Here is a 15,359-nt window from a genome sequence, read left to right on the forward strand (position 1 = left end):
TGAAATATATATATTATTTTTTAAAATGAAAAATGTACAAGTAATACATGCATTATTTAAATGGAAATTTTATTTTAAAATATATGAATGAATGCAACATTACCTTCATTTGATATGGTCAACACCGAATATCCTGAAATACATTTTATGTAGTTATAAAATCAGAAAATTTATATTACAAAAAGAGTATTTATTGCACCAATGTTTTACAGACTTGAATTATAATTTTACATGTATTTATTAATGCCTTTTTTCCCTGACTGTTTAGTGTTAAAAAAAATCCTTTCAGCTATTCCATTTAGAAAGCTTAGACAGCTTTTACAAGTATTAGCATACACTTATAAGTGGTACTAAAATAATTACATGTTTTACCATCACTAAGGATTTAAGAGCTTCAGAACAGAAGCTTATTTCACTTCAGAGTGTGTGATGAACTTAGCCTTACGCTATCTTTACAACAGGCTTTATTAGGATCTTCTGAAACGATTTCCTTCCAGAAATATGTTCACTGCTTAGAGGTGACTCTCCCTTAAGTCACCCGTGAAACTAAAATTTTAAAGGAATACCACAAGACCTCTGCCCAAGCAAGAAGCAAATTCAACCATAACTAAAATGTGTGAGGCAAACTATCTACAGGAATGGGCTGATCTGAAGATAACCATCTGAACAACTCAAGGCCATCAACTAGACCGATGTTTTTCATCTGCCACATCTCAAAATAAAACTTCTGGTGAAAGTTATATTTTTATAATTACATGATTCTTTGGTTTCCTTAAGATGGTTTTGAGTTCCCACCATTCCCCGAACGAAAAAAATCTGCTATAAGATTTCAAGGAGAAATTGGGCATCTAATTTTTATACTAAATTTAACTGAATAAAACTGAACCAAGGCATTCCATTTATCAATAGAATTACAAGTTTTCCATTTTAAACACCCAAAACCTCATTAAAGACAAGTTTTAAAGAATTTTCAAACAATGTTATTAAAACTAGAATAACGTGGAAGTCAACATACGAACTAGGAAACTGGTCTGAATGCTAAACTGCCTTACCCAACGGGCCCATTCTATTCTTCACATAGCTTGGTTATGCAGGTCTAGAAAGCTTAAGGATAAACTGGGTAATCAAGTTCCTTGGGAGAGCAGAATAAAAGGAAGTATTATATGATGGTTAGTGTAGGTTCTAAAGTCAAAATGGCTTGGGCCTGAGGCTCAGCATTATCATTTGCCAGCTGTGTTACCTTCTGCGGTTTATATGCTCTTGCCTCCGTTGCCTTATCTATAAATGGGGATAATAACCATGTGGTTTTTGTGAAGATCAAATGAGGTAATATATGGAAAATAGGCAGAATCATTCCTAAGTACCCTGAAGATTGTAGCTATCACATTATTACTAGTCACATTTATGCTTTCTGTAATGATGATGTCTTACATAGAGGTGATCAATACAAGTTCAAAGTACACAAAATCCAAGCTTTTAGGCATGAAATTACACTGATCCATGAACTTCACTTGCAAACCAAATAGAACTATGTCAGCTGTTAAAGCAGGTAGCTGATTTAAAAACAAAATGAAAAATCTAGGCAACTAAATCTAATTTCCCTATGTACATATACCACAGTGAATCTCAACATTGTGCACATCCACGAGATCGAGATCCTAATTAGAATAAGATATACTCCATGTTTGTATAAATATGTCAAAATAGAAAAAAATCTATTGCTATTTAGAAAGTGTTTTGGTTTGAAATGTAGAAAATATTTTGGTACTCAGAATCATACTTCCCCACCATATATATTTTGGTACTCAGAATCATACCTCCCCACCATATATATATATATCATTAAAGTCCTAGAAAGATATTGATACAAAATATGAAGTCAAATGAAATACTGATACTATGTAGTTAAGTTAAATGAAGTTAGTAATGGAGTAGCCTACTATAAATTATTATCTCATTAGTATTATATAATAATGAATAATAAGGTGTATTATTTATTACCCTTATAAACAAACTGTGATACAGAAAATATTTTGAAAAAAAAATTATTCATATTAAAAAAAAAATCAAGGCAAGAATAGCCCACAGTGGGAATTCCAGCCTAAAATGAGTTTTGTGTGAGATTAAGTTAGGTCACTTGTGTGGTAAGGTCTAAGAGCTCCCTACTTTTCAGGTTAGCTAGGAATAAAGATGTGATTTTCTTCCCTGCAGTAAAATTGAACTCATAGAACCCTGACTTGGAGTTTACAGAAGGATTCTTTATGTTCAATTATTGTTAATGAATGCAGTTAACTTTATCCTACAAGACATGTAGACTCTATTCTATACTCAACGGGAGGCCATAAATGTCTAGAATACTTGGCCTCTCTGAAGTAAATTTTTTTAAAAACTTGAGATTTTGGATAATGCCAAAATTAGACACTAACTTGAAAATTTTTTACCCCAGGGCTCCAACCCTGGTGGAGCATAAAGATAAATTTTCAGTCTAATGTTTACTTCATTCTGAGTCATGATATGAGTGCCAATTCTTTTATTTATCATTATATTTTTCTAGGACTCCTAATACAGCACAGTCTGTAAAAGTTTCTGTAACCATGAACCTGTTAACTTATTTGTAAATCCATACTAATGTTACATGATTTATACATAGTATATTCAAATTCATCATCAAAATAAAGATTATTATACCCTAACCAATTTTTTGTCTGTTATTTTAGAGCCTGTGAAAGATAACGAAGCAAAAAAATGAATGATTCTACCTATAATGCCCCTGCAGAAAAATACAAGCTCACTTTTCAATTTTATCAGTGAAGGCAACAGCCATCAAATTTTAATTCTGTAGTAAATTAGACGAAAGATGGATAAATAAATCCAAAATTTTAACCCATCTATAGATTCCAAAACCTTTAATGTAATTCATAATGCTTTCTTTAATCTATAAATAAAATGGTTATAAAGCATACCTTTTTGGTAAGTCAATTTAATCTCTCTTGCCCCAGTTTATCTGTTAAAAATGACGAATACCAACTACTTTATAAAATTGTTGGGTGTTAGATAATTTATGTAAACTACAGTGTGCCAAGCACATTAGTTCTTAACATTTTTATTTTTCTTTTAAGATTTGTTCAAAAAATCATAAAAAACAGTTTAGCAGTATCAAAAGTTGGAAACAGCGCTGGCAAAGTCATTCAGACTGGGGGACTCTGATTCTGTTGATGATTAGCAGGCAGAGCTGTATAGCTGTTGCTTTTCTTTTTTAAAGAAAGATAAAAGTTCTTAAAAACCATGAACATAAGAATGAAATTAATGCAACTCCAGGCTCAGTTGTTTTACATTGCAAGTCTCTGGTCTAAAGTAATCTTCAGAAAATACGCACCAACAACCCCAACAACAACAACAACAAAAACAAAAACTAGAGGAATTTTAAGCATATAAAAAAGAAAGGGTAAAAAAAGGATATAAATGAAGTAATGGAAAAAGGGAATGTAATTTTGGCTCAAGAAAAAGCTAGGGCAAGCTGCCATTTGGTCAGAGCTCATTCTCAGGAGTCAAAGAAAAATGATAGAACATGCTTTGCTGCTATTTTAGAGCACAATATATAACAATATGTGATGAGAACAATAGGGTCAAGTAACCCATGGGTGTACTATCTACAAATCAAACCAAAGAAGTGAAAATGGAGTAAAACTCTTAAAATATTAAAAGGCAATGTCATCTTTATACCACAAGGCATTTTTGAGATCACAGAATCTTTTATGTATTTAATCAAGTAAAATCACATCAAAGGGAAATGAAAAGAACCCATTAATTCATACAGAACTGTAGAAAGTCTTGGGTTTTGTTGAAGTTATTTGAATAGAAATGTGACTGAAATAAATCATTCAGAAATATTTGTAACAGGTTAGAAGAAATTTCTTAAATTAATGTAAAATTAAAGAACTGTATTCTACTGAGAGATTGGTATTCGAAGTGGCAAAACTAGCAAAAACTACTGGAAAACAAAAAAGATCAGATAAAAATCTTAAGATTCTTCTAAGTTTAGGTATGCTTTAAAAACGTCATTAACTGTGATGAGGATACCACTAACAATGCAATACAAAAGATAATGACACATCTCTTTCACAACAGATTAAGGGAAGTTAACCCATGAGGCAATGATATCAACCTGAACTTTGGTTATTAAAGTGATATTAAGTCCCTCAAAGGCAGGGACAGATCTAGCACCAAGCACAGTACAAAACAAAACAAAACAAAACAATACAAAACAAACAGCAAAAGCTGGTTGCCAGTTGAGACACCAAGAGAAAACTGGGTTGAGTACACAACTGATCCATGCAAGTATGCCACACAAATGCATTTACTGTAGTTACACAGAAATTAAAACAAAGTTGCTGAACCAACTTTGTTTTTCTGGAAGAGCCAGAAAACTAATTAATTAATTAATTAAATTCCTGGAACTAACAAATATTTATTAAATTCTTACCTTTGTTCACATGCTTAAGCCTTAAACCAAGACAAACAAGGGTTCCCACTTGTTGGGGGTGAGATGACTAATGAAAATATCTAGAAATTTTCCCAGAGAGCAGTAAGACTGATATTACAGAAGTTATGAGGCAGCCCTCTTGACATTTTAAATTGAAAATTCAAGGGAGGAAGGGAAGGAGAGTTGTCTCTCAAAGAGTGAGAAGGAGTTAAGTATCTGGACACATCAAAACAGCACACCAGCTTCCTACAGAAGGGCTGGAGATTTCACAAAAACGTCTCTAACATTCTGCTTCCTTACTTAGTAGGAAGCAATATATAATACTAAAACAATTTACTTATTTCCATAGTTTAAAAAATATGCCTTCTTTCCCAGAAAGCTACCTAAGCTGGCTGAGCTACTGCATCTTCCCATTACATGACTAAAATAGAAATGAGGTTTTAGAAAACACATACAAAGGAGTATTTACCATGTTTCACAGAACTAAATTATTTTTGTACAATTTTGTTCTATCTCTGCACCAAAGCAAAACATCCCACACCAAATTCTTCAACAAGATTGTTTTCCAATGACAAGAACAAATGAGTACTGTTAATGACTTTCAGATTTAAAGCAATAATTCTCATATAAAACAAAATTTTCCTTAAGATTTGCCAAACTATTCCTCTCTAGACAAATTGCATCCTTGCGCTAAGAATTTTTCACTATATTATTCAGGCCGACTACGTTTTTACTTTGAATGCAAACCAACAGAACAGGCAATTTTTCAAGGGATGAGGAATGGGGAGCCAAGAAGACATTTTCTATTTCTTATAAGTCAATCTACATTGAATTACACATACATTTGGTGGTATGAATACAAGGGCTTTTGCTCCACTCTATCCCAGTGGCTTGGGAGGCTGAGGTTTTTCAAAGTCAATTTCAGCAACTTAGCAAGACCCTGTCTCAAAATTTAAAAGGCTGGGGATGTAGCTCAGTGATTATGCACCCCTGGTACCAAAACACCAAAAACAACAAAAAACTCAAGGGATTTATCACCACATAAGCCCCATGCCCTTTTTTAAGCCTCACAAAGAATGGTCGATTTGGATTATTATTATTAGCAGAAAAAAACACTATTAGTTTAGACTACCTCTCTCATATTAGGAAATAGTCATTACCTCTTCTCTATACACTATAGATTCCTTTTTATTTTTTTTTTAATATTTTTCTAGTTGTAGATGGACACAAACCTTTATTTGTTTATTTATTTTTTATGTGGTGCTGAGGATCAAGCCCAGTGCCTTACACATGCCAGGCAAATGCTCTACCACTGAGCTACTGCTCCCTGACACTACAGATTCTTTGGGTTGATACATTCTTTCCAGAAGAACCTCTGTAGACATAAGACATAAAGAGTAGCATTATGCAAATCCTGTATACCCAAAGAAGAACAGTTTTAGAAGCCACCAAACTGCATAAGGAGTATTATCTTCCAAATGTCTTCATAGCAAGGTCTATCTTATTAAATGTACAGTATCTATAAATATGTAAATTTTTGGCAGTAGTACTAGGTCAATTTTCAGATGAGTGGGAAAGGATTCTGAAATCAAGGCAAGTTAAATTTTAAAAATCAAGACAATTATAAATTAGAATAAAAGATGAAAAAAGTAAATATTAACAGGAAATAAATTAAGGTTAATAAAATGTGCATTCAATGTACTTTGGTACTTAAGATCAGGAATTTTAAAAAAATGAACTATCTATGATATAAATCAAGCAGTTAAAAGTTGCAAAAAAAAGTCTACCTCACATTTTCTTGAGAAAACCAAACTGTCACTACATTAAATGATGATTTTCATACTGCAATCTAACTAAACTGAGTCATAGTAACTTGTCTAATATTTTATTTTCAAGTATTTATGCCAAATGGTCCACAATCATCTCACAATCTATATGCTTCATCACATGACAGTATAGCGATGAAATATAGGAAGACTGCAAATGTTATGGTTTGGATAGAGGGTCCCTCAAAAGCTCCCAGATTAAGGCAGGAATATCCAGAGGTGAAATGACTATACTGTGAGAGTTGTAATATAATCAGTTCATCAGAGCTTTGAATGGACTAACTGGGTGGGATATGGCTGGAGGAGGTGGGTCACTGGGGGCACGCCCTGGTGTTCATCTTCCTTGACTCCCTCCTACCCCCTTGCTTCCCACCATGGGTTGAGTAGCTTTCCCCTGACAAGCCCTTTGCCCATGATGTTCTTCTGCCTCACCTGGAGCCCAGAGTAATGGAGTGGTGACCTTATTGGGAAGATTGTGTCATGAGAACATACAAAGGAAACTTGAGAGAAGGAGTCATTAGAGATCAAACTGAAGATACAGAAAAGATAATCATTCTAATATTTTCTCTTAATTAATATCTGCAACTCAGTATTTGTCTCAAGTATCAGGGCTGGGAGAGAATAGGTATAGGTCTCTAACAGAAAAGTCCTTTCCAGATTCCACTGAATAACTTTGCTAGTGTTTCCTCCCCATCTTCTCTGTACATGTATGAGAGTGTGTATGAATATACATGAGGTGTACATGCACACAGTTTCAAATTCTGTCCTGTCTTCACTATGGAAAAATATATAACAACAACCCCTGTATAGCTTAAGGCTTCATTTATTTTGTTATTTTTTTCGCTCTGAATAAAAATATTTTTTCTACAAGATAAAAATTATAGAATTTAGTGTGAGAAAAACAAATTCAATGAAAAAGAAAATAATCACAGGATCTGTGAGAGTTTACCAAGTACAACTAGAGGATGCCAGGTCAAAAAAAAAAAAAAAAAAAAAAAAAAGATTTTAGGTTGCAAATCTGTCATTAATAGGTCTTAGGACCATAAGCTAGTTCTTCCATCTTTCTGGATGATTTTCTAAATTGTAAAATAAGTGTATTAAAAGACATCAAGATGGCCCCAACCAGCCTAAAGAAGAACATGACTCTGATCCTATGCATGCTATTTCTAGGTAAAGATAAAAAGGTTCAAAGAAGACAATCAATGATTTGAAAGCTCAGTATAGAACCATTTTGGGAATAAGGATTGCCAATTTTCAGTCTAATGTTCTTAGTGCTATAAAAGCTTATGTTCTTGTGGATTATGAAGATACTTTTTTAAAAAAAATCCTCTATTCCTTCTTTTCCTCAAATTATATTTTCCAGTATGGCCACATCCATGGCAACAGAAAAAAGTGGAACACATGCTGTGTAGTGACCACTAACTACACTATTCTTGGGTTATTCTGCACAACATGTCTCCATTCCTACTGGAATGCTAGGACATCCCACAATGTTCTATGGACAGTTACAAAAGAGACAACAGAGATGGGGGATGTGGATATTAGAAAGAAACAAATGTTTGTCATTTGCTTACTGTCTACTAGGATCAGACCAAGTAATTTTAGTGTATGCTAGGTACATAGCACCTAGAATTTTTTCCTGTATATTTAATTTACATAAAAATGTAAAAGGACAGCTTATTTGAGACCTCTTTTCATTCAAACACCCAACAGTGTTATTCATATTGTACTGAAAACAGTATTATAATGCCACTGATTAAATAGTTCTGTGAATTTATAAACAATATAAGATATACTGTTAAGGAGATAAACTTTTAAGTCATAATATATATAAAATACAGAACTGTCCCAGCACTAGGCTAAATTTCTACAATTGAACAACTGATTTCCTCCAGGTAAACTATAATACCAATATACATTAACACTACTCTTCAGAACTCACACTGAAATATCTGTCAAGAACTTTAATCAATGTTCAGTTAATATGTTAAACTTCTGTCTTTATAAACTACTGTCTCATTCTTTAAAAGCATTACTAAAACAGCTAAAACATCATTTTACCATTTGGCCCATTTTGAAGAAAATGATTTGTCTATGAAAAAAACCTTAAGGGCAAAGACTAATTCAATATGAAAACACATTCTAGACAATAAGGCAACAGCTTCCCTAGTCAATATTTTCAGCTTAGCAATTTTGCAATAATTTATTTTCAGGATACATATGCTTTTTACAATGCCTTGAATTTCATTTAAATTACTGAATTAAGGAAGAGCAACAACTAGGAATAACGAACACACAGTGACATAACTCACCTAAATAGGGAATGCAAGGTGTCATCTTTAAGCTACTTATATAGTCTCTGAGTCTTTTGTAGTTATCTTCTTTACTCATTACATATTCTAATTTTTCAAAGGTAGTTTTGTCTTTTCGACTTAATAACTAAAAAGCAAACAGAAAAGTCTAAGTTATTTACAAGTCCCATTTTATTGTAGCAAAGATCTGCAGTTGTATTTAGTCCAAATTTGGATTTTTATTTCAAAGTTATACCTTCTTTGATTATATTTTGGTATTATACAAATAAAACAAAAATCAGACGTCTATTAATAACTCAAAACTATTTGTAAACTAACCTTTGCATGTACATAAAATTGTTAACTAAGTAGTAAATTATAGTACTTTTTTTATCTTTATCTAAGTGATAAAGCAATTTTGGATCATTTTCCTAATTTAAAATACATATTTACATTCAGTTCAAATGCCCAAATATTGTAACTGACTACCTCCTTAAAACAAATAAGATTATGCTTGCAGAATCATTAAAGAGATACTGAATTTTGTGATATAAATCACAGTTTTTCTTGACAAATCTAATGATGGATGGTCCTAGTAACTATAAAAACCTGTAATTCCCTATCTTTGAAGACTTCTCACAAACTTTTACTAGCTTTATCACACACAGCATAACTAAAAGAGATATTGTTTTAAGAGACTTGGGTAAATTTGTAGTGAATGTCCTCTGAGATCAAGAGAGATAATAACTAAGGGGAGTAAAAGATAAGTAAGGTCAGTTACCCACAAGTGTTAATTAAAAGGTTCAGGAATTTTTTTTTTTTTTTTTGGACTCATTCCAAAGACGGGAATATTTTTTTCTTTAAACATATGAAGTTATTATTTCACTACTATATAATAAAATTTCACTTCAGTTCATATCAAAATAGTGTTATATTATGTGAAACACTTCTACCTGTACAATTCTCATCTAATTCTATAAGGTTAACAGAAAAGTTTGAGTACTGGACATGAGGAGACCGAGATTCAAAGGTGATCACGGGGTTTGCAAGCAGCAGAATATTAATGCTCTCAGTCATCCACTCACTCCCAAAGATGTCTGTTCCTGTTTTTCAGGGTCTCAAAGACAGGTTTTGGATACAGAATATTCTGACATCTAATCTACTACACTTCCTAGTATTACAAATAGTACAGGTGTGATGTTTTCCATACTCAAAGATGCAGATTAACTGCTGATCATCTCTTCAAAAAAATTAATAGTATCCCTCTTTAAAATATAATTTCGCTAATTACTAGGGATGATGAGCACGTTTTTACATATTTGTTGATCACCTGTACATCTTCTGTGAAGTGTCTGCCCATTTCCTTAGCCCATTTATTGATTGGGTTCTTTGTATTTTGGGTGTAAAGTTTTTTAAGTTCTTTATATAAACTTTGGAGATTAGTGTTCTGTCTGAAGTGTGCATGGAAAAGAATTTCTCCCACTCTGAAGGCTCTCTTTTCACATTTTTGTTTCTTGTGCTGACAAAAAGCTTTTTAGTTTGAATCTATTCCATTTATTGATTCTTGCTTTTATTTCTTGCGCTATGGGGGACGTAAATTAAAACCACCCTAAGATTTCATCTAACTCCAATTAGAATGGCTATTATCAAGAACACAAGCAATAGTAAGTGTTGGTGTGGATGTGGGGAAAAAAGCACACTCATACATTGCTTGTGGAGTTGCAAACTGGTGCAGTCACTCTGGAAAGCAGTATTGGACAGTCCTCAGAAAGCTTGGAATGGCTCCACCATTTGACCCAGCTATCTCACTCCTCGGTTTATACCCAAAACTTAAAGTCAGCATACTACAGTGATGCAACCACATCAATGTTCATAGCAGCTCAATTCACAATAGGTAGATTGTGGAACCAACCTAGATGCCCTTCAATTGATGAATGGATAAAGAAACTGCGGTATATACACATAATGGAATACCACCCATCCATAAAGAAGAATAAAATTATGGCATTTGCTGGTAAACGGATGAAGTTAGAAAATATCATGCTAAGTGAAATAGGCCAAGCCCAAAAAACAAAAGGTCGAATGTTTTCTCTGGTAAGTGCATGACAATATATAACGAGGGCGAGGGGTAGGGGGAAGAGAAGAATGAAGTAACTTTGGAAGGTGTAGAGGAAAATGGGGTGGAAGGAGGTAGAGGACAGAAAGACAGTAGAATGAAACAGACAGTATTACCCTATGTATATGTATGATTACATGAATGGTGTGAATCTACTTCGCGTACAACCATAGAAATGAAAAGTTGTACCCCATTTGTGTACATTGAATCAAAATGCAATCTGTAAAAATAAAAAAGATTTTAATAAAAAAAATATAATTTCAAAGAGCTCTTTGCTATAATGTCTTAGGCAGATATTCCATGGTTTAAAACCATGATTTTACAATCTTCCCCTGGGTCCATTTGAACACACTTTGATTAGCATTCTCCAGACTGGGTGTGAACCCCTGCTTGCTACCATCCTTCTCTCATGCATAACAAGCAGTCAGATATGCAAAACAGGGAATGCTGTATGGATGACAATAAAGCTATCCTTTTTTTTCTAAAACAATTATTCAAAAACTTTGGTACAAAAAAATCAAGAGAAATAAGTTACTTGAATTCTTAATTCATCTTGCCACATTTGAAAATAAAATAATATTTTGCAATTTTCAAAATAAATCAATAACCAGATTAATAGGATTCAATCTGAGATGTGGTAGAATTTTCAAAAGAATAATAATGATATAAAGAATTAATTAGATGCTAATACAGGTAATTTCCCTAGTGATAGCTCAAACTTGATATAACTATAAAGTTTTGATTTTCTTTTCAAATTTTTAAATGTTTTCAATATTATCTTTATACTGTCACTTCATTATATTCTCCCTTCCAGAAGCAAAAAGGATGGGGAGGGTCAAAACACTATAATGTTCCAACTCAACATGATTTTGGTTCTATCACTCTTCTTTTGGCCAAGAGTAGAACACCTGGGGGCAAACTCTTCATGTTTTCATTGGTATCAAGGAAAAACGAGGCCACAGATATTTAGATGTTTCTGGTTAGATATCTGTAACTCCTTAACATCACTGTTTGCCTGCTCATGTCAATCACCACAGAGACCCAAAACTTTCAGATTACCCCTCATCACCTTCATTTGCCTTCCCATACAATATGTATATATGTGTGCATGTGCCTAAGTAAACATTTTTTAAATCTTGGCCTTGGATACAAATTATAATTCTTTGGTTGTGAAACTAATTATTATTTGTCTCTGGCATGACTTTTTAAATTTAAGTTTTATAACAAACATACATGTATCATCTTCCTATATTAAGAACTATACACCAATAGCTTTAAAGTTTATATTTTATATTCAAGTCTTCAATTCATCTGACAATGATTTTAAAAAATTGTATAGGGTCTTCAATTAATTTTTTTCTCCAAATACCTGCTCCAACTAATAAATAGTCCCTGTTTCCTGAGTTACACTGCTGTCATATGTCAGAGTTTTAAAGTAAGGATATATTTCTGAGCTCTTTCTTCTGTTTCATTTGAAAATATACCGAAACCTGCATGAGTTTTACATTGCCCAAATTATTCAATAATCTTCATATTGGTTAAACCAAGTGTGCATGTCCCTAACCCCCATTTTCTTCTTTAGGAATGTCTTGGCTCTTTGTAAATCTGTGCGTCTCCATATAATTTTATAACCAATCATTTCCCTCCCCAGCATTATTAGGGTATTAAATGAGAAATTGTATATATTCAAGGTGTACAATGTATTTTGATATGCATATATTGTAAAGTGATCATCAAACTATTAATATACCCATCACCTCATGTAGTTACCTTTACACATGTACAGTAAGAACATTTACAATCTGAGCAAATTTAAACTGTACAATACAGAATTATTAACTATAGTCACCTTGTATGCTAGATCTCCAAAACTTACTCTATGTAACTGAAACTTGGTACCCACTGACCATCATCTCCTAATATTCCCCAACCAGAGAAACTATTCTACTCTGCTTCAACTTAGGATTACAAATATGAGATACAGTATTTCTCTGTGTCTTGTTTACTCTACTTATGATAATGTTCTTTAAGTTCATTCATGCTATTTACTGCAAGTGACAGAATTTCCTTCTTTTTAAGGCTGAATGATATTCCACTATGTACATATAATATATTTTATCCATTCATCTGCTGATCCTTGGTCGCTATCCCATCTTGGCTGTTGTGAATGATGCTGCAATGAACATGCAAAGTGCAGGTATCTCTTTGAGATACTGATTTCAATTCCTCTGAATAAATACCTAGAAGTTTAAGTGATGGATGTTATGGTAGATTTATTTTAATTTTGAGGAACACCCATGCTGTTTTACCTAATGACTGTAACAACTTACAAGGGTTGCACAAGGGTTCCTTTTTCTCTACATTCTAACAAACATTTGTTACCTCTTGTCTTTGATAACTGACATTCCAACATGTATGCAGTAGGTGTTGTGGTTTTGATTTGCACTTGCCCTGATGATTAGTAATGTTGAATACCTTCTCATATACCTGCTGGTTATTTACATCTTTTGAAAAATGTCTATTCAGGTAATTTTGTACATTTTTAAATAGGTTGTTTTCTTCCTCCTGCATTAGATTTTTGGGATATTAACCCCTTAGTAGATGTATGTTCAGCAAACATCCTCTCCATTCTGCAGATGGTCTTCACCGTGCAGCAATCTTTTAGTTTGATGCAGCCTCATTTGTCTACTTTTGTTTTAGTTGATTGCATTTTGTTGCCTGAATAATGCTTTTTTTGGATATGGGATGATATGGGGTTTTAAACACCAATGTTTAGAAGCTTTTCTTTTCTCTCCCCACCCCCTACAAGTCTTACAGTTAAGTTTTTAATCCATTTTATTTTTGCATATGGTGTGAGATAAGGGTCCAATTTCATTCTTTTGCATGTGGATAACCAGTTTTCTAACACTAATCCTTGAAAAGACTATTCTTTCCCTCTCCTATATTGAGGCATGTTTGTTGTATTTATTTTAACCTTTATTTTGTTCCATCTGGATGTTTTTATACTATGACCACACTGCTTTTTAACTGATAAAAATAATATATATTGTCACGTATAACACCATGTTTTGAAGTATATAGACACTGTAGAACAATTAAATCTAGCCAGCTAACACGGTTTTGTTCACTATAACTTTGTAGTATATTTTGAAATCAGGTAGTGTGATGTCTCCAGCTTTGTTTTTGCTTAAGATAACTTTGGTTATTCTGGGCTTTTTATGACTTTATATGAATTTTAGAATTATTTTTTCTATTGCTATGAAAAGTATCATTGGAATTTTGATGGGGATTATAATGAATCTACAGATCACTTCAGGCATATGGATATTTTAACAAGATGAATTCTTTCAGCCCACAAACACAGGATATCTTTCCATTTTTATGTATCTTCTTTTCTTTCATCAATATTTTAATGTTTTGAGGACTGGGGATGTGGCTCAGTGGTGAAGTGCTTGCCTAGCATGTATGAGGCACTGGATTCAATTCTTAGTACCACATAAAAAAGAATAAATAAAGGCTTGTGTCCATCTACAACTAAAAATTTTTTAAAAATACTTTAAAGTTTTCAGTATACAAATCTTTTTGGTTAAATTTACTCTTAAGTATTTTGTTCTTTTGGATGTGACTATAACTGAGATTTTTCTTAATTTTTCAGATAGTTTGTTATTAATATATAGATACATAACGGAACTCCGTACATTGATTTTGTATCTTAGAATATTACTGAATGAGTTTATTAGAAGAAATATAACCCATTTTGTATATTATTTATATACTTATTCACCTTAGTAAAATCCTAGTTTTTAACTGTGGTAAAATAGGAGTAACATAAAATTGACTCTCTTAACCATTTTTAAGTGTATACTTCAGTGGCATTGATAACATTTGCACTGTTGTGCAACTATCACCAGGACTTGCTCATTTTTTCAAACTGAACACTTAATAAGTCAGATTTATGTCACTGAGAGATTATAAACTTAGGAGGAAAGGTTTATTTTGGCTTCAGTCCCTCATTGCTTGGCTCCTTTGTTTTGGGGCCTGCGATGAGGGGGAATACCATGGTGGGGAGGATGTGGCCAGTCAAAAGCTGTGCATTTATGTTTTTATGAGAAGGAAAAAAGTGTGTGGCGGGGAGGGAGATAGAGATATCCCCAGGATTCCCAACATCCCCTGTGAAGGCACATTCCCAATAACCTTCACAAGGCCACATATCCTGAAGTTTCCATCATTTCCTAACAGGGCCACATGCTACCAACCAAGACTTTGAAGGGCATTTAAGAATTAAACCATAACATTATCTCTTGTTCCCAAAGGCTTATAATGCAAAATGGATTTAGACCATTTCCAAGAGTTCCCCAATTTCAACAGTTCCAGTATTGCTCAAAGGTCCAAATACAAAGTCTCCTTAGAAGCTCAATGTAAACTCTTAGATGTGAGCCCCTGTAGAAATCAAAATAAACAGATTACATGCTTCTATATATAATGGCACAGGGTAAACATTCTCATTCCAAAAGGGAGCAGTAAGAAAATAGCAAGAAGAATTGGATCAAAGCAAGACTGAATCCCAGCAGGGCAAACTAAATTCTCTAGCTCCATGTCTGCTATCCAAGTAACACAGTGGCGTGGTGTGAGCTGTAGCCTTG

At 33.2% G+C, this 15,359-nt stretch overlaps 1 protein-coding gene across 4 annotated transcripts in view; it reads right to left on the bottom strand.

Annotated features, from left to right (window-relative positions):
* Window positions 1–15,359, bottom strand: part of RALGPS2 (Ral GEF with PH domain and SH3 binding motif 2) — a 161,999-nt gene that overhangs the window by 57,780 nt on the left and 88,860 nt on the right. For all 4 annotated transcript variants that reach the window (XM_079105939.1, XM_079105941.1, XM_079105938.1 and 1 more), the window contains exon 8: window positions 8,622–8,748. In XM_079105939.1, coding sequence (XP_078962065.1) covers window positions 8,622–8,748 — 127 coding nt within the window. The remainder of the gene's footprint in view (window positions 1–8,621; window positions 8,749–15,359) is intronic.

The sequence above is a fragment of the Sciurus vulgaris genome (genome assembly GCF_902686455.1).
Source record: "Sciurus vulgaris genome assembly, chromosome: 12".
NCBI lineage: Eukaryota > Metazoa > Chordata > Mammalia > Rodentia > Sciuridae > Sciurus > Sciurus vulgaris.